The sequence below is a fragment of the Carcharodon carcharias genome, chromosome 12 (assembly GCF_017639515.1).
Source record: "Carcharodon carcharias isolate sCarCar2 chromosome 12, sCarCar2.pri, whole genome shotgun sequence".
Classification (NCBI taxonomy): domain Eukaryota; kingdom Metazoa; phylum Chordata; class Chondrichthyes; order Lamniformes; family Lamnidae; genus Carcharodon; species Carcharodon carcharias.
The window spans coordinates 36,632,632-36,660,083 of NC_054478.1; the positions used below are offsets into that span (position 1 = coordinate 36,632,632).

The window sequence follows — 27,452 nt, forward strand, 5'->3', positions numbered from 1 at the left end:
TAGTAGCTACAGAGTATGTACAGATGACCCATCACCAATGGTAAACAATGCACAAATTTCAACAATAGCGAACAACATACAATTTTGAAGATAAGATATTGCTGAAGCAAGTGCCTTTGGAATTCAGGATTGTAGAGATTAATTTGGGAAATCATATATATATATATATTCTATATATTACACACACACACCATTTGGTCCATTGTGCACCTGCTAGCTCTCTGCAAGAGATGCAAGATCCTGAAGTGACTTGACGGGATGGATTCTGAAAGGATGCTTCCCCTTGTGGGGGAGTCTAGAACTGGGGGACAGTTTAAAAAAAAAATAGGGGTCTCCCATTTAAGACGAAGATGAGGAGAAATTTCTTCTCTCTCTCTCTGTTTGTGGAATCTTCTTCCCCAGATCAGTGGAGGTTGGGCCATAGAACATATTCAAGGCTGAGTTAGATAGATTTTGAACAAGGAGGTCAAGGGTTATTAAGGACAGACAGAAAAGAGGAATCGAGGCCACACTCTGGCTATCGATCGGAGAAGATTGTTCTGAGGGAGAGATTTCTAGCCGTGGTAAAACCGGAGGCAAAGGGTGGGCCAAGGCTAGGTCCTCCAGAGCCGGCCTCCAGTTCCCCATCGGCCGTATCCACTGGCTGTTGCGCAAGGATCACTACGCCGAGCGGGTTGGGGCCAGAGCCCCTGTCTACCTGGCTGCTGTCCTCGAGCACCTGATGGCCGAGATCCTTGAGCTGGCTGGCAACGCGGCCCGGGACAACAACAAGACCCGCATCAACCCCCGCCACCTGCAGCTCGTCATCCGCAAAGAAAAGCTCAAGCCCAGGGTGGGGTCCTGCCCAACATCCAGGCTGTGCTGCTGCCCAAGAAAACTGGACACCCCAGCAAGGTTTGTGTCTGAAGGGGCAAGATTGGAAAAAGATCAGATCAACCATAATGTTATTTAATGGCAAAGCAGACCTGAGGGGTCAAAGGGCCTTCTCCTGCTCATAATTCTTGCGTTGTGTACAATTCACCTATTCCCACTCCCCCACCTTTACCCCATAGCCCAGTAAATGTTTTTTCTTCAGGTAATTATTTAATTTCCTTTTGAAAGCCATGATTGAATTTATGACCACCACACTTTCATGCAGGGAATTCCAAATCCTAACCATTTACTGAGTAAAAAATATTTTGTCTCATGCCACCTCTGGTTCTTTTGCCAATCACCTTGAAACAGTGTCTTCTGGTTCTTGATCCTGCAATTTTGCACAGAAAGTCCAGGTATTGGTGAAAATGTCAGTTTGAGCAGGTCATGTGTGTCAACATCTGCATTCATTATCAAAATTTTGGAGTAACACTTGTTTCATTTGTGCAGGTGCTTTATATTACACTTTTGAAACCATTCATAGCATTAGCACTTGCACAACAAATAGTTAAGTATTTTTAAGAATCTTGAACAACCTTTATTTCATTAGACTCATGTTCACCTCAAGTAAAAAAATATTTTTTATAGTCATGCACGGGGTGTGGGCATTGCTGGCTAGGCCAGCATTTATTGCCCATCCTTAATTGCCCTGGACAAAGTGGTGGTGAGCTGCCTTCTTGATTTGCTGCAGTTCATGTGCTGCAGGAACACCCACAGTACTGTTAGGAAGGGAGTTCCAGGATTTTGAACTGGTGACAGTGAAGGAATGGCGATATAGTTCCAAGTCAGGATGGTGTGTGACTTGGAGGGGAACTTGCAGGTGGTGGCGCCCCAAGGCATCTGATGCCTTTGTCCTCCTGGATAGAGGTTGCTGGTCTGGAAGGTGCTGTTGAAGGAACCTTGGTGAGTCTCTCCAGGGCATCTTGTAGATGGTTCACACTGCTGCCAGGAGCGGTGAATTGTGGTGGATGGGGTGCCAATCAAGTGGGCTGTGTTGTATGGCATGGGTGTCTAGCCCCTTGAGTGTTGCACTCATCCAGGCAAGTGGAGAGTGTTCCATCACAATCCTGATTTGTGCCTTGTAGATAGTCGTCAGGCTCTCGGGAGTCAAGAGATGACTTACTCACCACAGAATTCCCAGCTTCTGCAGCCACAGTATTTATACAGAAACATAGAAAATAGGAGGAGCAGGCCATACAGCCCTTCAAGCCTGCTCCGCCATTCATTATGATCATAGCTCATCATTTAACTCAATAGCCTGCTCCCGCTTTGTCTCCATATCCTTTGATCCCTTTTGCCCCAAGAGCTATATCTAACTCCTTCTTGAAAACATACAATGTTTTGGCCTCAACTACTGTCTGTGGTAACGAATTCCACAGGCTCACCACTCTTTGGGTGAAGAAATATCTCCTCATCACAGTCCTAAATGGTCTACTCCGTATCCTCAGACTGTGACCCTATATACTGGACTCCCCCACCATCAGGAACATCCTTCCTGTATTTACCCTGTCTAGTCCTGTTGAATTTATAGGTTTCTATGAGATCCCCCTCATTCTTTTGAACTCCAGCAAGTATAATCCTAACCAACTCAATCTCTCCACTTTTGTCAGTCCTGCTATCCCAGGAATCAGTCTGGTAAACCTTTGCTGCACTCACTCTATAGCAAGAATATCCTTCCTCAGATAAGGCGACCAAAACTGTACACAATATTCCAGGTGTGGTCTCACTAAGGCCCTGTATAATTGCAGCAAGACATCCCTGTTCCTGTACTTGAATCCTCTGGCCAACATACCATTTTTTGCCTTCTTTACTGCCTGCTGCACCTGCATGCTTACCTTCAGTGACTGGTGTACGAAAACACCCAGGTCTCTTTGCACATTCCCCTCTCTCAATTTATAGTCTGCCTTCCTGGTTTTGCTACCAAAGCAGATAACCTCATATTTATCCACATTATACTGCATCTGCCAAACATTTGCCCACTCACTCAGCTTGTCCAAATCTCTGTGAAGCATCTCTGCATCCTCCTCACAGCTCACCCGCCCATCCAGCTTTGTGTCATCTGCAAATCTGGAGATATTATATTTAGTTCCCTCATCTAACTCATTAATATACATTGTGAATAGCTATATGTGCAGAAATGTTCCCCAGCATTTCTGGTATGTTATTTGGGTCCCAGCACCGATCCCTGCTGTACCCCACTAGTCACTGCCTGCCATTCAGAAAAAGACCCATTTTTTCCTACTCTTCGTTTCCTGTCTGCCAGCTCGTTTTCTATCCATCTCAATACACTATCCCTAATCCCATGCGCTTTAATTTCACACGCTAATCTCTGATGTGGGACTTTGTTGAAAGCCTTCTGAAAGTCCAAATAAACCACATCCACTGCCTCCTCCTCATTAACTCTACTAGTTACATCCTCGAAAAATTCTAGTAGATTTGTCAAGCATGATTTCTCTTTCGTAAATCCATGCTGACTCTGTCCGAGTCTGCCACTGTTTTCCAAGTGCTCAGCTATTAAATCTTTTATAATGGGCTCTAGAATTTTCCCCACTACCGACATCAGGCTGACTGGTCTATAATTCCCTGTTTTCTCTCTACCTCCCTTTTTAAATAGTGGGATTACATTAGCTACCCTCCCATCTATAGGAACTGTTCCAAAGTCTATAGGATATCGGAAGGTGACCACCAATGCATCAACTAGTACTAGGGCCACTTCCTTAATTACTCTGGGATGTAGATTATCAGGCCCTGAGGATTTATCAGCCTTCAATCCCATCAATTTCCCCAACACCATTTCCCTACTAATACTGATTTTTTTCAGTTCCTCCCTCTCACTAAGCCCTGTGTTCCCCAACATTTCTGGTATGTTATTTGTTTGCTGCTTTGTGAAGACAGAAACAAGTATGTATTTAGTTGGTCAGCTATTTCTTTGTTCCCCATTATAAATTCCCCCGTTTGTGACTGTAAGCGACCTACATTTGTCTTTACCAATCTTTTTCTCTTCACATACCTATAGAAACTTGTACAGTCAGTTTTTATGTTCCCCGCAAGCTTACTCTCGTACTCTATTTTCCCCTTCTTAATCAACCCCTTGGTCTTCCTTTGCTGAATTCTAAAGTGCTCCCGATCCTCAGGTCTGTTTTTTTTTAGCCAATTTGTATACATCTTCCTTGGATCTAATACTATCTTTAATTTCCCTTGTAAGCCATGGTTTGGCCACCTTTCCTGTTTTATTTTTGCACCAGATAAAAATAAACAATTGTTGCAGTTCACCCATGTGCTCTTTGAATGTTTGCCATTGCCTATCCACCATCGTCCCTTTCAGTAATGTTTCCCAATCCATCATAGCCAACTCGCGCCTCATACCATCATAGTTTCCTTCACCCAAACTTAGTCTCAGAATCAACTATGTCACTCTCCATTAAAATTAAGAATTCTATCATATTATGGTCGCACATCCCCAAGGGGCCTCGCACAACTAGATTGCCAATTATTCCTTTCTCATTACACAATACCCAGTCGAGGATGGCCTGTTCTCTAGTGGTTCCTCAACGTATTGGTCCAGAAAACCATCCCATTTACACTCCAGGAATTCCTCCTCTGCACTATTATTACTAATTTGATTTGCCCAATCTATATGCAGATTAAAGTCACCCATAATTACAGATGTTCCTTTATTGCATGCGTTTCTAATTTCCTGATTGTCATTCCCAACGTCACCATTACAGTTTGGGGGTCTATATACAACCACTAACGATTTTTGCCCCTTTCTCAGCTTTACCCATACAAATTCCACATTGTCGGAGCTAATATCTTTCCTTACTATTGCGATAATTTCCTCTTTAACCAGCAATGCAACTTTACCGTCTTTTCCTTTTTGTCTGTCCTTCCCAAATACTGAATATCCCCTGAATGTTCAGTTCCCATCCCTGGTCACCCTGCAGCCATATCTCCATAATCCCGACTATATCATAGCTGATTACATCTATTTGCACAGTTAATTCATCCACTTTATTGCGAATGCTCCTTGTGTTAAGGCACAAAGCCTTAAGGGCTTGCCTTTTTAACATTACTTGTCCCATTCCCGCTATTTTCCACTGAGGCACTGTTTGATTCTTGCCCTTGGTTTCTCTGCCTTTCACTTTTCTTATTCCCCTTTCTGTCTTTTGTTCTTGTCCGAGATTCCCCCTCATCTGACTCCTTGCGTAGGTTCCCATCCCCCTGCCGTCCCCAACCACTCTAGCAAATATTCCCCCTAGGACATCAGTCCCGGTCCTGCCCAGGTGTAACCCGTCCAGTTTGTACAGGTCCCACCTCCCCCAGAGCTGGTCCCAAAGTCCCAGGAATCTGAAACCCTTTCCCTCACACCATCTCTTTAGCCACGTATTCATCCGCTATATCCTGAGATCATGACTTTTGAGGTCCTACTTTTCAACTTACTTCCTAACTCCCTATATTCTGCTTTTAGGACCTCATCCTTTTTTTACCTATGTCGTTTGTACCAATGTGTACCACGACCACTGGCTGTTCATCCTCCCCCTTCAGAATGTCCTGTAGCCGCTCTGAGACATTCTTGATCCTAACACCAGGGAGGCAACATACCATCCTGGAGTCTCGTTTGTGGCCACAGAAACGCCTATCTATTCCCCTTATAATTGAATCCCCTATAGCAATTGCATTCCCACACTTTTTGCTCCTCCCCTGTGCAGCAGAGCCAATCGAGGTGCAACGAATTTGGCTGTTGCTGCTTTCCCCTGAGAGACCATTCCCCTCAACAGTGTCCAAAGTGTTATATCTGTTTTGCAGGGGAATAGCACAGGAGATTCCTGCATTGCCTGCCTAGTCCTCTTGCTCTGCCTGGTGGTCACCCATTCCCTTCCTTCCTGTGGACTCTTAGCTTGCGGTGTGACCACCTCTTTATACGTGCTATCCACGATACTCTCCACCTTACCGATGCTCCACGGTGTCCCCAGCTGCTGCTCCAGCTCCAAAACCTGGGCTTCCAGGAGCTGCAGCTGGAGACACTTTCTGCACACATGCTGGCCCCGGGTACTGGAAATCCAACATAGAGCAGGAAGAGCACACCACGGCTTTGAGCTCTCCTGCTATGACTTACCCCTTTAATTTAAATTAAACCTTTTGGAAGATACTTGATATCAAATAATATCAATTACTCTAGGGCCTTCCTTCCCTGCTCCTTACTGTTACAGAATATAGCTCTTACAAATAATAAACCACAAAATAAGACCTTAAAAACTATAAGCGATAAAAGTAGTAAATACTTACCCGACCATACTCTCAGTACTCAAAGAATCAGCTCGTTCCCTCCTCATCGAACTCCCTCGGTCATCTTTGCTCTTCCAGCTCTTCTTCAACTACCCCGCCCGTGCTCCTCTTCAACTCCAGGCTCCCCTTGCGCTCCTTTTGGCTAGGCCAGTTCAGTTTTATGGTCAATGATAACCCCCATGATGCTGATAGTGGGGGGTTCGCCGATGACAGTGCCATTGAATGTCAAGGGTTAGGTTCTCTCTTGCTGGGGATGGTCATTGCCTGGTACTTGTGTGGTGCAAATGTTACTTGCCACTTGTCAACCCAAGCCTGGATATTGTCCAGGTCTTGCTGCGATGGACACATACTGTGTCACTGTCTGAGGAGTCACGAATGTTGAACATTGTACAATCAGAAATCCCCACTTCTGACCTTATGATGCAGGGAAGATCATTGATACAACAAATGAAGATGGTTGGGCCGAGAACACTACCCTGAGAAACTCCTGCGATGATATCCTGCAGCTGAGCTGACTAACCTCCAACAACCACAACCATCTTCCTTTGTGCTAGGTAGGCCTCCAACCAGTGCAGAGTTTTCCCCTGATTCCCAGTGACCCCAGTTTTGCTATGTCTCCTTGATGCCACACTCAGTCAAATGCTGCCTTGATTTCAAGGACGGTCACTCTCACCTCACTTTGAGTTCAGCTTTTTTGTCCATGTTTGGACCAAAGCTGTAATTAGGTCAGGACTGAGTAGTCTCTGGCGGAACCCAAACTGGGTGGGATTTTCTGTGTCCACTGGTATTGGATGTGAGCAGACAATATGGCGTGATCGGTTTCACGACGGCGGTTTCACAGTTTGCGATCGGCCGCTCAGCCCAACGATGGCAAGCTGCATTCTCTGTCATTAGACATTGTAATACATCAGCATATCATTATTTGGACTGTCCGCCAGAATCGTGCCCCCCTTGCTGGATCGTCTGCACACGCTGGTGGGAAAGCATGGTGTAGAAAATGTCTTGACAAGTGTGACGTGAAGAAGTTGGGACTTACCCGCTAGGGCTTTGCTCACATCGCGGACATCCAAGCAGCAAAAGATGCTGGAGCCAGACATCAATGGCACACTGAATGAACATCCATGGCATGCTGGGTGGATTCTCATGGACATGGCTCTGCTGTGAAGCAATGCACAGAAGTTGGATATTCACTGTTGATGCTCACAACAGACGATGGTTGAGGGGGTGGGAGAGGAAGGTTAGGATCGGCTGGGAGAGGAAAAGGTGTCAGGATGGGGTGAGGTGGGGTGGGGGCTAGGGAATGAAGGTGTCTGGGGGAGGGAGAATGGGGTGGGGAAGAGGGGGTAATGGGGGAGAAGACGCCAACTTGGGAGGTAGTGTAATGAGGGTACAAGGTGCAAGAGAAGGCATGTGGAGGGGGGAGGGTATCGGGGGAAGAAGGGGTGCAGAGAGGGGAGAGAATAATGGTGGAGAAAGAAGTAAGAGTGGAGAAAGGAGTTAGAAATGTTGAGGGACTAAATGGGGAGGGAGGGAAAGGGGAGGGGGTGAAGAGGTGCAGAGTGTTGGTGTGCAGGTTAATGCGCACGGGAGGGGTCAGATGGGTCGTCAGCCTCCTGGGGAGCAAACTGAGTGTAGGCGGGGTGTCAAGAAAGGGTGTGAATGACCGAGCGCAGAGTGAGGCGGTAGGGTGGCAAGGTGAGAGTTCAACAGTAGCGAAAGGAGGGATGGTGAGGGTGGTTGGTAGGCAGACCGGAGGCAGACACAGACCCTGGGGTGTGAAGGAGTAGTTTAGGGTGGCGAATGTGGATGGGGGTGGGGTGTTCTGGAAGGAAGGGAAAGTACACATTCACCTGGACAAGAGTTGGGGCTGGTAAGTAACAGAGGGGAGGTGGAATGTGATGGGGAAGGAAATGAATGACTGGGGGAGGGGAAAGGATGGGGGGAGCAGAAGTAAAACTAAATTAGCACCATGCTGTCCAAATCGAAAGTGAAACGAGAGTTGTGGTGGGACAGATCATGTGCAGCATGGAAAGATGATCAGTGGGTGGGTGCAAATATCAGTCTGCTGAGATGGGCAACTGAGACCGAACCCCAGCAGGCAGCATTCAAAATGCTCAGGACATTGAGATGAGTGTGAAACATGAAGGATCCGCATGCGTGGGAGAGTGCTTGCAGGAGGCTCCAAAAGGCCCTGCCACACACACTTTTCCCTCCAGGGTCACTCGTGGGCTGGCTGCTTCTTCTGCGGTAACTGGTCTTGTGGGCTGCTTATTTCCACCTTTTCACTGGAGGAGGTGTCCTCTTGGTTGCAGATGAGGATGTGGATGGACCCAAGGGACTGGCTGGCTGAGGGTGTCAGTCCCTTGGTAGAGATCCCTGTGAACCAAAGTAGAGATAAGTAGTGCATGGTAGCAGAGTCAAAAGCAGGAGAGAGAGCACTCACAGTTGCATTGAGGGAGGGATGATGTGGTGCAGAATCCTCAGGTGGGTGTTTGCCGCCAACCTCACCATCGCCACGGGCAGGGTCCACATCCTCACCGGTCAACACGATGGCTTGCTCCTCGAAGTGAGTGAGGGGCCGAATGTGGGCCACTCCACGCCCGATCTGGGACCTCTCCCTGCTGATATGAGCAAGCTTCTCCTACATGAAAACAGATGGAAAGAGTGTGAGTAGGACACAAGGCGCCGCGTGGAATGTTTGTGTGGTGAGCAGCGCCATGGACTGGAATGAGGACATGAGCACCAGAGGATATGAGCCTGGAGATGTGAGGTTGTATGTGAGAATTAGTGGTGCTGTCCCTTGAGGTATGAGATCCCTGTGGATGTGCTTTGGGTTTGTGAGCGTATGAATTGAGAGTGATGAGAAGGTGAGAGTTACCCTGGTAGAATAGATGAGACCATTCATCCTACAGTGTCACTGGGTGGCTGTCCTCTGTTGCAGGGCATTGGCGCTGACCACCCCTGCGCCATTGCCTTCCAAGGCTGGTTTGCCAGAGCAGGGGAGGATGACATCACAGTGGGCCTTCAGGGCACCCAAAAGGCATTCCCAGTGACACGTTGCAAAACCTGGGGCTGCAATCTTCTTGTCTTTCATGGGCATTTTCTCTGTAGTAGTTGTAGCTTGGAAGCACTGAGATGTGTGTGCACGGCTGCACTTTAAAGATGGCGCTTGGTGTGATGAAGTGGTGAAGTGATGGGGGGCAGACAAATGAGAGCCCACCCGCCATGGAAACAGTGTGTTTCCTGGGAATGCATTGATAACATGGCAGGTTTGCGATGATATGGTGTGAAAACCCACCATCGCAGCCGATGGGTAAAACGTTGGTGCAAATCTAGGATGATTCCGCTCAGAAAGTCATTGAGCAGCTTATTGCTAAGCAAGTGCCGCTTGATAGTACTGTCGACAACACTTTCCATCACTTTGTTGATAATCAAGAGGAGACTGATGGGGAAGAATAATACAGACTCGAAATGTTAACTCTGTCTTTCTCTCCACAGATGCTGTTAGACCTGCTGGGTTTTTTCCATCATTTTCTGTTTTTGTTAATAATTAGCTGAATTGGATTTGTCCTGCTTTTTGTGGACAGAACATACCTAAGCAATTTTCCACATTGTTGGGTAGATGCCAGTGTTGTAGCTGTGCTGGAACAGCTTGGCTAGGGGTGGGCTAGTTCTGGAGCACAAATCTTCAGTACTATTGCCGGAATGTTGTCAGGGTTCCTAACTTTTACAGTATTTAGTGCCCTCAGCCATTCCTTGATATCTTGTGGAGTAAAGCGAATTGGCTAAAGACTGGCATCTGTGATGCTGGGGACCTCAAGAGGAGGCTGAGCACTCAGCACTTCTGGCTGAAGATGGCTGCAAATGCTTTAGCCTTGTCTTTTGCACTGATGTGCTGGCTCTCCCTCAGTGAGGATGGGGATATTTATGGAGCCTCCTCCTCCAGTTAATTGTTTAATTGTCCACCACCATTCAAGACTGGACGTGACAGGACTGCACAGCTTAGGTCTGATCCGTTGGTCGTGGGATTGTTTAGCTCTGTCGATGGCATGCAAGTTGACCTGCATTGTATTTTCACCAGGTTGACATCTCATTTTTAGGTATGCCTGATGCTGCTCCTGGCATGCCCTCCCCCCTCCTGCACTCTTCATTGAACCAAGGCTGATTGCCCAGCTTGATGGCAATGGTAGAGTGGGGATATGCTAGGCCATAAGGTTACAGATATTCAATTATGCTGCTGATGGCTCACACCATCTCATGGATGCCCAGTTTTGAGTTGCTCTGTCTGTTAAAATCTAACCCATTTAGCATGATGGTAGTGCCACACAACACAGGGTATCCTCAACATGTAGATGAGATTTCATCTCTGCAAGAATTGTGTGGTGGTCATACCTCCCAATACTGTCATGGGCAGATGCATCTGCAACAGGTAGACTGGCGAGGACGAGGTCAAGTATGTTTTTCCCTCTTGTTGGTTCCCTCACTGCTTGCCAAAGATATAGTCTAGCAGCTGCTATGTCCTTTAGGACTCAGCTCCATCAGGAGTGGTGCTACTGGGCCACTCTTGCTGATGGACATGGAAGTCCCCACCCTGAGTACATTGTGTGCCCTTGCTAACGTCAGTGCTTCCTCCAAGTGGTGTTCATATGGAGGAATATTGATGCATCAGCTGTGGGGTGATGGTAGGTGGTAACCAGCAGGTAGTTTCCTTTCCCATGTTTGACCTGATGCCAAGAGACTTCACGAAGTCCAGAGTTGATGTTCAGGGCTCCGAGCGTAACTCCCTCCTGACTGTATACCACTGCCGGGTCTGTCCTACTGGTGGGACAGCAAAACTCAGGAATGGTGGTGGTTGTGTCTGGGACAGAGCCATACTCACTAAATCATACCTGACAGACAATGTAAGCCTGTTGCTTGACTTGTCTGTGGGACAGCTCTCCCAATTTTGGCATAAGCCCCCAGATGTTAGTAAGGAGGACTTTGCAAGGTTGACAGGGCTGGGTGTGCCGTTGTCATTTATGGATGCTTAGGTCAATGTCTGGTCAACCATCCGATTTCATTCCTCTTAGGCTTCATAGCAGTTTAACACGACTGACTGGCTTGCTAGTCTATTTAAGAGTGCATTTATGAGTCAACCCGATTGCTGTGGGTCTGGAGTCACATGTATACCAGGCCAGGTTAGGACGGCAAATTTTGTGAACCAGATGGGTTTTTACGACAATTGCTAACAGTTTTTTTACTTTCACCATTTGACCAGTTTTTAATTCCAGATTTATTACTTGAACCTGAATTCCACTAGCTGCCCTGGTGGGTTTCAAACCCTTATCTCCAAAGCATTAGCCTGGGCCTCTGGATGACTACGCACCCCGCCCGCCCAACCAGCTCCCCCTCCCTAATATTTATTATGGGCCTAGTACAGATGAAACAGATGGCATTCAGGTAATCTTATAAAACTTTCTAAACAAACTGATTCTTTAAGTTTTGACCTCCATGTTACAATACAGCACCGACAAAAGGATGTAGGACAGCATCATATGACATTTTAATGTCAGTCACACCAGACACTGAATATAGTTCTAACTATGAAGTAGGTAGTGTTTTTAAAATTCGACATTTTGACACATATGAAATAGGATCTGTGTTATATATTACATAAACAGAAAACATAGGGGGAATGTATGTTTGACACAAGTTAACCCACTATTATTCCAATTTTGTTTAAACCAACAGTTCCCAGTTTGTAGCCATAGATTAATAATCCAGGATATTTCAGCAATTGTTATTATTTCAGTACTTCAGTCTACTCCCTAATATTTTAGATCACAATAACTGCTTAGGTTCTTTAACGATGCATGGTCAGCATTTTGAGCATTTTTGTCTTCAATAACTGAGCAAACACTTTGTAAGTAAAGCATACATTTTCCCCATTTTTGCCAGCTTTGGTGCAACTTCTTTCTACAACTGCCTTAAGTCTCAAGGAGAGTGACACGTGGACTTTTTTTTGTCATTTCACTGCTTTACATTTTCTTTGTGCAATGGCAAGCTAAGGAGCACATCACCAGAGGATTATATCTGCCAACCGGTGAACAGAGACTTTTAATATCATCCATACATGCTAAATTAAATCTAGGTCCTGGAGATGAAGGGTGATGCACCATCATGTTAACAAAATATATCCAAGAAATTAACAAAAATTGAAAATGATGAGACGAACATCAAATACAAGGTTCTGAATTGATATTGATAATGAGATGTCCAACAAACATTGACAAGTTTGTTTCAGCAACATTTTCATATTTAATGTTGTCTCTTATATTTCACTCTGTGTAAGCTCTATATGGAGGGACTGTTATTTTTCATTCAGACTTCTTGCTTTGGCTAGAATTATTTATTTGATTGTGGTGACAGGGAAAGGGAAATGGGTCCTGTGCCTACAATACTCAAGCGTACCTCCTGACAGGTTGACCAAAGAACAACGTTGCCGTCTGTGGAGATGTCCATGGGATGGACCATCCTGCCCTCCTGACAGAGGATAGCGTTGACGAGGGCAAGAAAATGGAGGAAAAATGTGTTACAAAATAAACTACACTTAAACAGAAAAAAATAGTGAATAATTCCATAACAAGGGGAAAACATTTTCTTTTATTCAGTGGAATTACTACATCTCCTGTCATGCAGTTATAATTTAACTGAGCAAACACTTTGTAAGTAAAGCATACATTTTCCCCATCTTTGCCAGCTTTGGTGCAACTTCTTTCTACAACTGCCTTAAGCCTCAAGGAGAGTGACATGTGGACTTTTTTTTTTGTCATTTCACTGCTTTACATTTTCTTCGTGCAATGCAATCCAGCCAGTGGTTTTAACTATCTTAAACAAATTCCCACAGCAGTTTGGCTTATTTGAACCAAAGTGCTGTGAATAATATTATGCAGCTACCCAGCAAACTGGTCATAATACAGTCACTCCCCCCAGAATAAGATAAGTTGAAACTGCCAACAATACAACATATGTTTCACAATGCTTGGCAGAATATTCAGTTTGTATTTAAATCACTTGCACTTTTTTTTTTAAAAAGGGTAGATTAGACATTCAAAATTTACATTTCTTTTCAATGCACAAAATATTATTCAATGATCAAGGTCAGTGTAAGAATTATCTGTGTACTGTATTTTAATGGAGGATACTTTGACAAACAGGTTTCTGACTCCAAATGACTTCCAAGTCCAAAAAAGTTGAACTTAATTCTTCATCAAAAACAAGAACATTTTTTGTTCAATAATCTGAAATGTTTCTAATTTTTTTCCTCCTCAAAATCATGCCATTAAGAGAGAGAAGTTATTTTTCTGAGGCTTCACAAACATTTTGTAAACGTAGCTATAATGCTATGTTAGTTTTTTACTTCTATCTGAATCAGTCAGTCACAAACATGAAAACTGGGCAAGATGCATGAAAAAAAGTTAGGAGAAATCATTAATCATTAAATGATCAAGAGGACTGAAGCATCATATTTGTAATCTTGAAACAAACATTTAAATCAAACAGAAATTATTTTGTGACCAACCTAAGTATTCGGCTACATGCATTTGAGTCAGTGAAAGAGAAATCTTTGCCATGATGGTATACCAGAATAAAACCTGGTTATATGATAAATCTGCTAAATATTGTAATATATGGAACACCTGACCAATACTCACTGAAAGTTTATGATGTGCTATATATCACAATCCTTGTGCTAAAATTGCAAAACACTTATTAAAATTATAAATGTACCCAGAGTTGAAGTTTGAAACTAAATCTCAAGACAATAGATTAATGAAAAGTTTATCACTATAAAACCATACCTGTGTCAGCACTGGTTTGGCTACAAATGCCACTGCTGTTTGGTACCATTACTGCTGAAGAGGCTGCAATTCTTGAATGATGGTTAGAATGCAAGCTATTTCCCAAAGTCATTGCAGACTGATGAAGTAGCCCACAATTTCCATTACCATGGAGCTGTCCGACTAACCCAACAAATTGATTGTTTGGGCCCTGACAACTGTGAATTAAATTAGTACTTGTATTTTGGCAAGAAATACCGTCCGCTCTTGATAGATTTTGAGCTGATAGGTTATGAATGGAACCCGAGTTCAGGCTGGTATTTGAGAAGTTATGTTGGCTGGAGGAACAAGAAATACCTGTTGTGGAACTACCACAGCTAGTACTGTTATTACCACTGATTTGAGAACTTTGTGAACTCATAGACTGAAGTAACTGAGACATGGTGTTATTCATAGTTACGGATGAATTTTGTCCTTGTTTCCTTAGAGTGTCAATCACAGACTTTGGGACTCCGGAGTTGCCCATCTGAGATTGTTTTAGCATACTCAATACTGTGGGGGTTGCTTGCTTCCGTTTCCTTAAAGGATCCTTTTGCTGTGCCATTAGCTTGTCTCTCAGTGCTGCACGTCCACTCTGACCTTCATTAACTGAAAGAAGCATGTTGGCAGTTGGCGGAAACATGGTATTTAAAGTGCTGTGTCCTTCACTATTGCCACCACTGCCAACTCCACCACTACTGTTACTACCAGACAGTTTGTTTTGATTAGCTAGCTGTGCTTTGGCTGCTGCTGAAAGTAAACTGCTTGCTGGAAATGAGGCAGCATTATGCTGATTCAAAATTTGATTTAAGGGCATTCCTAGCAAACCTGGCTGACCCTTTTGTTGTTGTACGTTTCCAACAGATACAGATGGAAACAAAGGGTTACTTTGAGGATTTAGAACATTGTTCATTCCAACCAACAATGGATTAGGAATATCTTTGTATTGATGAAGAAGCCCATCAGGCTTGGTGGATGGACTAGATGGCATAGATGGTCGTGGAGAACCCATAGATGACCTTGGTGACCTTGGAGGAACCTTTATCCCACTGCAGCTTGACTGAGGACCTGCAGGTGGCATCATTAAACTTCCATGATCAGAGGATGTAGATGATGACCTTGATCTCTGTGGTGATGCTTCAATTCTTCCCATGACAGGTCCCATCATGTGTACAGGGGAGGTGACCGGAGCAGGAGATACAGATGTGGATGTTGAATGTTGAACCCTTGGTACATGAGTTCCATGGTTTACAGGGCCAGGCTTAACAGTTGGCAATGGTAGGTTGCTTGGCAAAGGGACAACAGCAGGAGGCATGTTTACATTCATCATAGGTACCTGAGAGTGCATGGTTGTCGGGAAATTAGATGTGTTCATAAGTACTGGGTTAGGTTTACTTGGTATGGGGTCAAGGATGCCTAATGGATCCTTTTCAGAGGGCAATGGCTTTTTCTGGAGAGCACATGATGTTGGAGCTCCTTGGGGAGGTTTGTGAAACATAATTCTTGGCATGTCAATGTTTGATGAATAATTACAAGATGGTTTTTTCATTACAGGACTTTTTGTAGTCATTGTTGGTGAAAGAGGTATAGAAGTCCTACCAGCCAGAGCGCAGGATGAGTGGGATGAAGAATTTTGCATCAGAACTGTGGGTGGGGAATGAGGAATTCTATTTACGTGAATAGGACTGGAGTTCGGCCCAGCATGAAAGCCTGGATTACTTCTCGTAAAGACATCGGGGCTTCCCACTGTATCAGTCCTCGGAGATATAGAACCATCTCCATAGATTTGTGATCCTGATGATGCTGGACTGGATAAACCACCGTGGCTTCCACGATATGGAGACTTCTGCCCTTGATCACTGCTACCCAGTCTCTGCCTGGAATAACCGTGAAGTTCCTGCTGGGGACTTCCACACATTTCCTGTTGATAAATCCTTGTCACGGCATTTGGACCCCCTGTCATCAATTTAGGCAGAAATGTATTCTTATAGTCTGGCACTGTGGAATTCGCCATTACTTCTTGTGATTTATTTCTCACTGCTCTTGGAGTTGCAGCTCGTGATTGTACCATAGGAGTTCCACCTTAAAAAACAGAAAAGTAGGTCAATCATGTGGAAGAACAATGTTCAGAGCAGGAAAAGACCACTCACCCCATTACTCATAGTCCTCCTTCACCATGTTTTGATCTTTACTTTGAGGAACACTATGCTTTTTCTCTAGAAAAAACTTATATCTCTATAGTCCTAATGATCCAGCTCCTTTTTAAAAATTTTAATTGACTCTGAATAAATTGCCTTCTCTGGGAGTCTATTTTAGCAAAGAGGATGGGAGAAAGAGGTATTACAATTGGCCTCAAAGCTAAAGAGATTTGAGTGCAAGGAGTTTTGAGAGAAAGAAAACCAGCCAGAATTCTCAGTCATGATTGTTAGACAGCAGTTCCTATTTGAACTGTGGGTGCACAGATACCATTCTAAGGACAAGGTTGTGCTTGGCTGTGATAACATTTTTTTTTATTGGTTCATGGAATGCCCATCCCAAATTGCTCTTGAGGTGGTGGTGGTGAGTTGCCCTCTTGAACTTCTGCAGTCCATCTGGTGAAGGTACACCCACAGTCCTGTTAGGAAGAGAATTCCAAGGTTTCTGACGCAGCAAAAATGAAGGAATGGCAATACTGTCCCAAGTCTGGATGGTGTTGCAGGTGGTGGTGTTTCCATGCCTCGGCTGCCCTTGTACTTCTAAGTGGTAGAAGTTTGGAAGCTGCTGTCAAAGGTGGCTTGGTGAGTTGCTGCAGTGCATTTTGTAGATGGTACACACTACTGCCACTATCATCAATTTAGGCAGAAACGTATCCTTATAGTAGTGGAGGGAGTGGACATTTAAGGTGATGATTGGGGTGCTGATCCATTAGGCTGCGTAATCCTAGACGGTGTTGAGCTTCAAGAGTTGTTTGGAGCTGCACTCATTCAAGGCAAGTGGAGAGCATTCCATCACACTCCTGACTTGTGCCTTGCATATGGTGGGCCAAGCTTTGGGATCAGGAGGTACATTACTACTGCAGAATTCCCAGCCATACTTGAATATTCTACTGACATTTATTACACAGGCATATACATGAAGAATGATCACTTGATTGAGGAACTGGATGGCTGCTGCTACAACTTCCTATGCAGCAGAGGAACATGTGTAGGCCATTTAGACCAGAGCATGTTCTGCCATTCGATGAGATCCAAAATGAATATGCCCACCTTTGCCCTATAACCCTGAGTTCCTCTCGATTAAGAAAAAATTAACAATATCAATTGTAAAATTAACAATTGACCTCGCATCAACCGTCCTTTGTGGAAGAGAGTTTCAAACTTCTACCACTTTTTATGTCTTCACATTATTTCCTTAGTTTTTCCTTATTTCACTCCTGAAAGGTCTGGTTCTAACTTTTAGATTATGCCCCTTGGTCCTAAAGTGCCTTAACTAGCAAAATTAGTTTCTCCCTTAAGCTTCTAACTTCGGGGGTCTATAACCCACTTTATTTAATCCCTCCCCATAGTTTAAACCTTGGGCGTTCAAGTTTCATTCTAGTAAATCTATATTGTACTCTCTCCATTGCCAATATATCCTTCCTAAAGTGTGGTGTCCAGCACTGCTTGCAATATTCCGGGTGTGGCCTTACCAGGGGTTGGTATAGCTGAAGTATAAATTCTACCCCCTTGCATTTTATTCCTTCAGATGACGGTCAGCATTCTATGAGCATTTTGATTATTTTCTGCATCTGTTGTTGGCATTTTGACATATTATGTACTAGGATCTGCCCAGCCCCCAAATCTCTTTGGGCCTCCACTCTTTCAGCTTTTTACTGTTTTGAAAACAACCTGTTCTATCCTTTTTGGGTCCCAAGTAAGTGATCTCACATTAACCTATATTAAAATATATTTACCATAGTTTTGCCTATTCACTTAATTTTACACTTCAATCAACACTACTTATAAAAGCACCCACCTTTGTGTCATTGACAGATTTGGAGATGGGGCTTTCTATCTCATCATCTAAGCTGTTAACGAATAGAAGAGGCCCCAAACAGAGATCCTTGTGGGGCAGAAGCTAAAAGCAAAATACTGCAGTTGCTGGAAATCTGAAATAAAAACAGAAAATGCTGGAAAAACTCAGCAGGTCTGACAGGATCTGTGGAGAGAGAAACAGAGTTGTTTCCAGTCTGTATGACCCTTTTTTAGAGCTAAAGAGAAGTACAAATGTAATTAAATTTATACTATTTAAGGAGGTGGAGCAGGTGAAGCTGGAAAGAAGGCCTTAAGCAGTATAAATGTAATCAAATTACTACCTCTCTTTAGCTCTGAAGAAAGGTCATATAGACTTGAAATGTTAACTCTGTTTCTCTCTCCACAGATGCCATCAGGCCTGCTGAGTTTTTCCAGCATTTTCTGTTTTTATTCCTTGTGATCAGCACTGCTCAGGTCCTACCAACTAGGGCACCTACCCATCATCTCTACTCTGTCTCCTTCCACTCAGCCAATTTCCCAACCAGATCAATAGCATGCCTTCAGTTTCATGAATTTCACCTTTTGCTAATAGTTCTTATGAGGGACTTTATGAAATGTCTTCTAGAAGTCCATGCAAATAACATCCATTGGCATTCCCAATGCCATACCCCTAATCACATCACAATCACAACATGAGTTACAATTGCCAGGAAAAGTTGGAGGGGGACATTAAAACAGAAAAACTAGGCAGAAAAAGAAAATACACCAACTATTTAGCTAAAGTAACCAGAGCAGATTAGCAGTCAAAAGATTCTTAAAAAGTACAAGTCAGGGAAATAAACGACCAATGTAAAACTTTGATTTACAGCAGCAATGGAGACTATCTGACAAAAATGATCAACACTTTTCCAAAAAGAAAACGATCAGGTAATTTGATTTAGGATATTCTATTTTTGGAAAGTTGATAGCATAATGGAAGAGTGAGAAAAGCAAATTTGGAACAAAATTGTACTACAAAAGCTGACAAAACCAAGGCCTTAAAATAACTAATTTACTTTAATTAAGTGCTTTCCTCCAGTTTGCCAGCAATAGATATCACACTGGTCACTTGCCTTCACAGATCTTTAGCTGGACAAACAAATTGCAGATATTCCTATACTCCTATCTGGCAAAAAAAAAACAACGGAATGGATATCGCATTCAGTCAATCCATCAATTTAGGTACAGGAGGCTACTGATTATCCTAGAGGTCACGAGTTCAAATCCCACAGTGGCAAGTTGCAAAATGAATACAATACATTGGGTAACTTGTGGGTTTTGCACCAGGAAAATGAGCACAAAAGCTGCTGGATTGTTTCAAAAACCCAGTTGGTTCACTTATGTTCTTCAGGGAAGCCAAACTGCCACCACTATCCAATTTGGTCTTCATGCGGCTCCAGTCAATTATACAGTTGATTCCTAATGCCTCGGGGCAACAAACAATGGGCAATAAATACTAGTTTGCTAGAGCCACATATCCCAAGAAAAAATTTAAAATTAGGGACATTTTACTGTCACTTATTCCTCCAAGTGGAGGAAATGAACATTTGAAAATAAACAATTTCAAAACTGTGCAACATCAGGCAACCTTGGGATTGAAAATGCAGAATCTGGAATTTCTCAAACTTAATTATACTATGAAATTTTCTTCAATTCCAAACAAGTGAAAACATGTAACTGCAATAACTAATTTTTAAACTGACGGAAAATTAAGTTTTCATATAGTATCAGCTATTAATAATTACATGCTTGGGAGTTTAAAAATCAAGAATGTGGACAGCAATGCAGATTGTGTAGTGTCCATAGTGTATCATGAAAATCTGGAGAAGAATACTAGGTTATTGTTAATAGAATATAAACTAATATCACTAAAGAAATAGGGTAAAACAAATAAGTGAAAATATAACACTATGTAGCTTCTGGATAAAGTAAATCTTACACACTCAAAACAAGTCAGATAATATTACAGTTTTTGGAAACTTACTTGTTCCACCTCCTGGGCTGGTTAGAAGCAGGGAAGGATGTGGTGTCTCAATACTTTTATGTAGTGTAGCTACTGCAATTATTTTCCGTTTATGGATGCAAAGTTTTGTCAGATCTTCATCAGCTTTGACATCCTCTGCTGTTCTTTGTTTCACAGTTGCTCCAGGATCAAATGTGAACACCTAAAAACAAGACAGCACTTCTGTTGTTACTATAGAGTTCCAAATTTAGTATTAGATTTACTATTGCCCTCAGAGGGAAAAGTAAATTACTTGGGGACATTGTCACTTTATGCATCCTGTACAACCATTGAGGCAATCTTCTCCCACTCCAATGCAGGTGTGCTTGTGTAAAGGGCCCCCTTTTTTTTCCCATTGAACAAATCTCAGAGGGCTGCAGGCAATGTGACAAAGCATAAAAATCTTTAACCCAACAGCCGTAAGCTAATAACTTCCTGTTGAGTAAGGGAAATCTAGTTCCTATGCTATCCAGCCTGAGTATTAATCAACTAAAGTCAAATTATACAATCTGTAAAAGCAAATGGACACCGATCTGGCACAGATTTCCACAGTCAATTGATACAACTGCTCTAAAGGGGACCAGGTCAGAGGAAACATCAATGGTTTACTTGCATGGTAGCTTTGTATGTGGAGCTTAAGCTTTTGTTTAAAAACAAAGTGGAGATGACCACTTCTATACTATGTAATCTAATATCTTTCCTTATTGGCTTATCTTCCACATACAATTAGGATTATGTCAAAGCAGTACAAAAATTAATGCTCATGTCCACTTGTAGGACAGCTACACCAAAATGCTAGTTATTCTGAGCTCTGGATATGATCGACGATGTTTGGTGAAAACATTTCAAGTACTTCCTTGCAGATAATTTCAAGAGGAACTTGACTCATGGAGTGCCCACAGCACAAATGAATTGACTGAAACGTCCCTGGTGGTTGCTGTTTTGTAAGATAAATTTATGTTAAAAATTGTCCTCAGGATATGGATGACACCAGAAAAGTTACATTTGCTCTAAAAAAGTGGCAGTGGGCTGCTTTCTTGACCTGCTGCAGGTCCTTATGATAATGGTGCTTTCACGTTAGGTACGCAATTCTAGGATTTTGATCCAATGATGAATACCACTAAGTGAAAGTACCCTCAAATACTTGTACTTCCAGATGGATAAAGGAAAGGCTTGCATTGATGTACCATCATCAGGATGTCTCTAAGTGCTTCATTGCCAATAAAGAAATTTTGAAGCATAATTGTGGTTATAATGAAGGGAAGCACGACAGACAATTTGCACTCAATGAGAACTCCACAGTAATGAGATGGATGATCAGGCAATTTTTTGTAAAGTAATGTTGGTTCCGTGGTAAATATTGTCTGAAACAGAGGAACTCTCCTCTTTTTTCAAATTGTGCCATTGATAGGTTGATTTGATTGATGCTTAAACTACAATCTACATTAATCGAATTTTCCCAGCCATTCAAGCGTTATCAGAAACACAATGATTTCCTAGTCAAAAAGGAAAGAGAACAGCAGAATAGGAAAGAAAAAGAGTCACCAAGCCATTTAGAGTTTTCAACCAGATGTTTCGATTCTAGTCACAGATTATAAACAATCTCTTGTAGGTTGTTTTCAAATGCATCTCTGGGCAAACTTACTTGTTTAAAAATAAATAAGCAGCAGCAATGTGTAAGACAACTATGCAAAACATTGGGCCTATCCATTGATGAAGCTGTTCTCTGGATCCGTCAGCTGGGGAGCCTCTTCTAGATCACACCTTTCAGTGTAGGGCAGGGAAAAATACATCCTATGTGGTGTTCTGCACTATGTCCCCTGGCCCTTCACTGTGGCTTCTCAATTTTAAAAAAGTCACATGGCTAACCAGAGTTTTCAGTATTTTGCTTTTGTATTTTCTCCAAATCTGAGCTGGTTTGTTAACTCAGTCCATGTGTTTTCATCTAGGAAGGTATGCCACTCTGTAAAGGAGATAAAGGCACAGACTGAAGCCTCAATTTGCACTCCATGGTTTGATCTGGGCTATGATGTTATACAATACCCAGCTCCTGAACAATTTGTCTTCAGAAAATTAAGTGTATATCAGTGACTGTAACGTGAACATGTTTTAATTACAGTGGTTTTATAAAGAGCCTTGCATTAGCACTAAAAAATATGCTTTTTGCTTTTGGATTAGTAAGTAAAATTAAGCCTGAACCACCTTTGAGATTGCAGCATTTAAACAAGAAAATTCTGGAGTGTTCAGCATAAGACAACAACAATTTGTGCTTATATAGCACCATTAGCTTAACAAAACATCTCAGGGCACTTCACAGTAGGGTGATAAAGCAAAATTTGACACTGGACCAAATAAGATGTTAGGACAGATAATCAAAAGCTTGATCGAAGAGATAGGTTTGAAGAAGAGTCTTGAAGGAGGCAAGAGAGGAAGAGGCACAGAATGGTTTAGGGCAGGGATTCTACAGCTTAAAGCACAGCAGCCAATGGTGGCGCAAATAAAATTGGGAATGTGCAAGAGGCCAGAATTGGAGAAGTGCAGATATTACAGAGGGTTATGGGGCTTGAGAAGATTCCAAAGATAGAGAGTGGTGAGGCCATGGAGGGAACAAAAACAAGGATGAGGATTTTAAAATCAAGGTGATGGTAACTTAGAGCCGACGTAGATCAGTGAGTTCAGGGTGATAGCTGAACAACTTGGTGTGAATTATGATGTGGACAGCAGAGTTTTGGATAACCTCAAGTTTACAGAAGGTAGAATGTGGGAAGCTAGCCAGGAATGCATTGGATAAATGTAAACAATTTGTTCATGAAAAAGACAGTTATTTTTTTTTTACTTCTTCCTGATAGGAAGGGTTGACTGTCTAACAGACCTGCATAGGCATAATCAAGGTTGTTCCATGTTCAGCAGCTAAGTGGCTGTGGCAATGAGAGATAGGGCCTCCCTTTCCAATTATTCCTTCCTGTCTAATCTTGGCTTTGTGCTATAACTGAAGATCCAGCTAAGTATTTTTCATAACTTCTTTATTAATCTGACAATATGAAAGATGCATTTGCAATAAAATGTTACCCTATCCAGTAACTCCGGAGACTGCATGCTAATACATTGTCTAATACACTGACTAATTACCTGAGCTACACAGGCAAGTTGTAGAGGAAACTCTGCAACCTATTTGGACATAGTTGGTCTGTAGTATATAAAATATTTACATTTGTAATGGATAATTAAATGCATGCTTTTCTGGTATGGTTATTGTATGATAAATGCAACTAATTAGCTGTCAAAGATGAGAAATATTTCCAATTTCTTATTACCTTTGAAAGAATAAGAGGACACTCCAAGCCACACTTGCAAGTTCCATCGGTAAGTAGATATGTTTTAACTTGCTCAATGCAGGCCAACACTGAGCCACTTGGGCTGAGGATAAAAGGAAAAACAAAGATAATGTAAAGTGCTGCATATAAAAGAGTGACAACAGAGCTGAATGGCGAGCTCATTCAACAGTTCAATAATCGACACGAGAACATAAAATCCTTTGTTTGCAAGCTAACTACGCACATCAGAACAGAACTGCATTTTAGATACCAGACATAACCTTTCTTTAAAAAAATTCATAATTAGTATTGATGTTTCAACTGAATGAACCACAACACTTTGTCATGAATAGCAAAGTGTACTTGCACTTACGTAGCAAATTTTAACAGTGTTATACGATACTTTCAAATGGAAATTGGATCAGGCCAAAATAGGTGTTGAAGGAACTTTAAAAGTTGGTGAAATGTGTAGAGATGACAGGGGCTGGGAGAATTCCAGAACACAGGTTGAAATGATAAAGCTCTGCCATTGAAGGAGAGGGGGATGAACTTGCTGTAGATAAGCAATAGAAGATTGGAGATTGAGTGTGTGCAAGAAAAAGTTGCAGAGGTTAGGTAGAAGGAGGTTTAAAGCAATAACAATTTGTAAATAAATCAATGTACTGGGGAAATACGTCAGTGCAAGGGAAGGTAGATAAATTTGACTGGACATGCAATTGAATTTTTGATGATGTAACAGAGGTTTGATGAAGGGAATGCAATGGATGTTGCCTTTGTGGATTTTTAAAAGTGTTTGACAAAATACCACAGGAACAGAGGGACCTGAGGGTGCATGTGCATTGATCTTTGAAGATTAGCAAAATATATGAGATCTTGGGCTTCATAAATATAGGCACTGAGTGCAAAGCAAGGAGGTTATGCCAAACCTTTATAAAGGTCTGGTTAGTCTTCAACTGGAGTATTGCATCCAGTTCTGGTCACTACATTTTAGGAAGGATGTGAGTCATTGAGAGGATGCAGAAGAGATTTGTCAGAATGGTTTAAAAGATGGGAGATTTCAGTTACAAGGTTAGATTGGAAAAGTTGGAGGTCTTTCTTTTTGGAGCAAGGGAGATTTCATAGAAGTGAACACGATTATGACAGGTTTGAATAAAGCAGACAAGGAAAAACTGGTCCCATCAGCTGACAGTACAAAGAACAGGGGACACAGATTTAAGGTTTTGGGCAAGAGATGCAGCTGTAAATGTGAGGAATAATGTTTTTACACAGTGAGTGATAATGACCTCGAACTTAATGCCGTTAAGAATGGTGGATGCGGAAACAATCACTGATTTCAAAAGGAAATTGGATGAGCATTTGAAGGAAATAAACCTGCATGCTCCATAGAGAGCCAGCATGGTCTCGAAGGGCTGAGTGGCCTCCTTTGTTAATACCTCTATGCATTAAGTTCTTATTCCTAAGTGTAAAAGATATAGTTGTCTACAAAATTGAAATGCCAAATCTGTAGAATGTAAAGGACAAGTGACTAAAAGTTCAAACAGTGGTTAAATAGCACAAATCACTTGAAACAATTGCATAGTGCACGGAATAATAAGAAAAAAAAAATAATTTATCAACCTGTAATCATGAGGAACCTATTCCCTCTTCACCTTCACACTCAGATAAAAAAAGTTGAATTGGTGCAGTTGAAAATTATCCCTGTTCATTTCCTCGACAAACACTTCCTGTTTGTCAGTCAATTGTTCTATTGAAAATTCCAGATGATGGCCGTTCAATGTTACTTTTTTGACTGCACAACTTTAAATGCAATCCTGTTACATTCACACTAAATGCAAAAAATGGGCTTGTTCAGGGCCTTATACCAAACAAATTTTTGCACATACATCAGACCAATGCTGTTAGTGTGATCTGATGACAGCCATGGTTCCACTATTTTCAGAGCACAAAATCATTGTGCATTTGTGAAGCAAAAACCTTAATTACTACAATATCCTGGATTTGGCACAGCAACAAAGTCTTCCATCCATCCCCCCTCCATGGTGACAAATCCTTCAGCATGCCCTGGTCTTGCTCTCTGTAACCCTATTCATATCTTTTAAAAAAAGTATCCTTTCATGGGATGTGGGTGTCGCTGGCTATGCCAGCATTTATTGCCCATCACTAATTGCCTTTAAGATAATGGTCAGCCACCTTCCTGAACCGTTGCAGTCTGTCTGATGTAGGTAAACCCAAAGTGCAGTCAAGAAGTGAGTTCCAGGATTTTGACCCAGTGACAGTGAAGGAACAGCAATATAGTTCCGAGCTAGGATGGTGCGTGGTTTTGAGGGGAACTTGCAAGTAGTGTGGTTCCCATGCATCTGCTGCCCTTGTCCTCTGGTAGAGGTCGCAGGTTTGGAAAGTGATGCGGAAGGAGCCTTTGTGAGAGGCTGTAGCACACTTTCTATGACACACTGCTGCCACTGTGCGTCGGTGGTGCAAGAAGAGAATGTTTAAGGTGGTGGGGTGCCAATCAAGAAGGCTGCTTTGCCCTGGATGATTTCAAGCTTCTTCAGTGTTGCTGGAGCTGCACTTATTCAGGCAAGTGGAAAGTATTCCATCACACTCCTGGCCTGTGCATTACAGATGGAGAACAGGCTTTAGGGAGCCAGGAGGTGAGTTACTCTGCACAAAATTCGCAGCCTCTGGCCTGTTCTTGTAGCCGCAATATTTATGTGGCTGGTCCAGTTCAGTTTCTGGTCAATGGTAAGCTCCCAGGATGTTGATAGAGGGGGAATTAGTGATGATAATGCCACTGAATGTCAAGGGGAGATAGTGAGATTTTCTCTTTTTGGAGATGGCCATTGCTTGGCACTTGCTACTTGTCACTTATCAGCCCAAGCTTGAATGTTGTCCAGGTCTTGTTGCATATAAGCACAGACTTCTTCAGTATCTGAGGAATCACAAATGGTGCTGAACATTGTGCAATCATAAGTGAACATCCACACTTCTGACCTTTTAATGAAGGGAAGGTCATTGATGAAACAGCTGATGGTTGCGCCAAGGACATTATCCTGACGTGCTTCTGCAGTGATGCACTGGAACTGAGATAAAATTGACTTCCAGTGACCACAACCATCTTCCTTTGTGCTAGGTATGACTTCAACCAGAGGAGAGTTTCCACGCTGATTCCCATTGACTTCAATTTTGCTGCAGCTCCTTGGTGCCACACTCAGTCAAATGCTGCCTTGAGTTCTAAAGTAGTCACTCTCACCTCACCTCAAGTTTAGTTCTTTTTTCCATGTTTGAACCAAAGCTGTAATAAGTTCAGGAACTAAGTGGCCCTGGCAGAACCCAAACTGAATATCAGTGAGCAGGTTATTGCTGAGTAATTGCTGCTCGATAGCACTGTTGACATCCCCTCCCATCACTTTACTGATGATCAGGAGTAGAATGATGGGGCAGTAATTGCCTGGGTTGGATTTGTCCTGCTTTTTGAGGACAGAACATACCTGGGCAATTTTCCACATTGCTGGGTAACTCTTTCGAGTACAAACACGTTTCCATCTGTTCCTATTCATATGAAGTTACATTGTTTCATAGTTTGCCATGGTGAGATTTGAACTCTTGATCTTGGGGTTACAAGCCCAGTACCATAACCACTTGGCTATCATACCAGAACTCACATTGCTGGGTAGGTGCCAGCTCTGTGGCTGTACTGTAACAACTTGACTAGGGACGCGGCAAGTTCTGGAGCACAAGTCTTCAGTGCTATTGTTGGAATGCTGTCACAGCCCATAACCTTTGCAGTATCCAGTGCCTTCAGCTGTTTCTTGAAATCAGGTAGGTTGAATTTAATTGGCTGAAGACTGGCATCTCTGCCTCAGGGGGAGGCAGAGACGGATCAACCATTTTTGGCTGAGGATGGCCGCAAACGCTTCAACCTTATATCTTTTGCACTGATATGCTAGACTTCCCCATCATTAAGTATGGGGATATTTATGGAGCCTCCTCTTCCGGTGAGTTGTTTAGTTGGTCACCATTCACAACTAATATGGCAGGATTGCAGAGC

General features: G+C 42.7%; 1 protein-coding gene across 8 annotated transcripts in view; it reads right to left on the bottom strand.

The window, feature by feature from the left end:
- Positions 1-27,452, bottom strand: part of LOC121284806 (methyl-CpG-binding domain protein 5-like) — a 261,093-nt gene that overhangs the window by 78,206 nt on the left and 155,435 nt on the right. For 7 of the 8 annotated variants that reach the window (XR_005944549.1, XR_005944548.1, XM_041200519.1 and 4 more), the window contains exons 3-6: positions 23,405-23,507; positions 20,073-20,253; positions 14,040-16,139; positions 12,649-12,720 (exon numbers count right to left, since the gene is read on the bottom strand). Coding sequence is in view for 6 of the 8 variants with exons in the window: in XM_041200519.1 (XP_041056453.1) it covers positions 12,649-12,720; positions 14,040-16,139; positions 20,073-20,253; positions 23,405-23,507 (2,456 nt within the window). In the remaining 2 variants the exon portion in view is untranslated. The remainder of the gene's footprint in view (positions 1-12,648; positions 12,721-14,039; positions 16,140-20,072; positions 20,254-23,404; positions 23,508-27,452) is intronic. The other variant, XM_041200520.1, reaches the window with a different exon arrangement.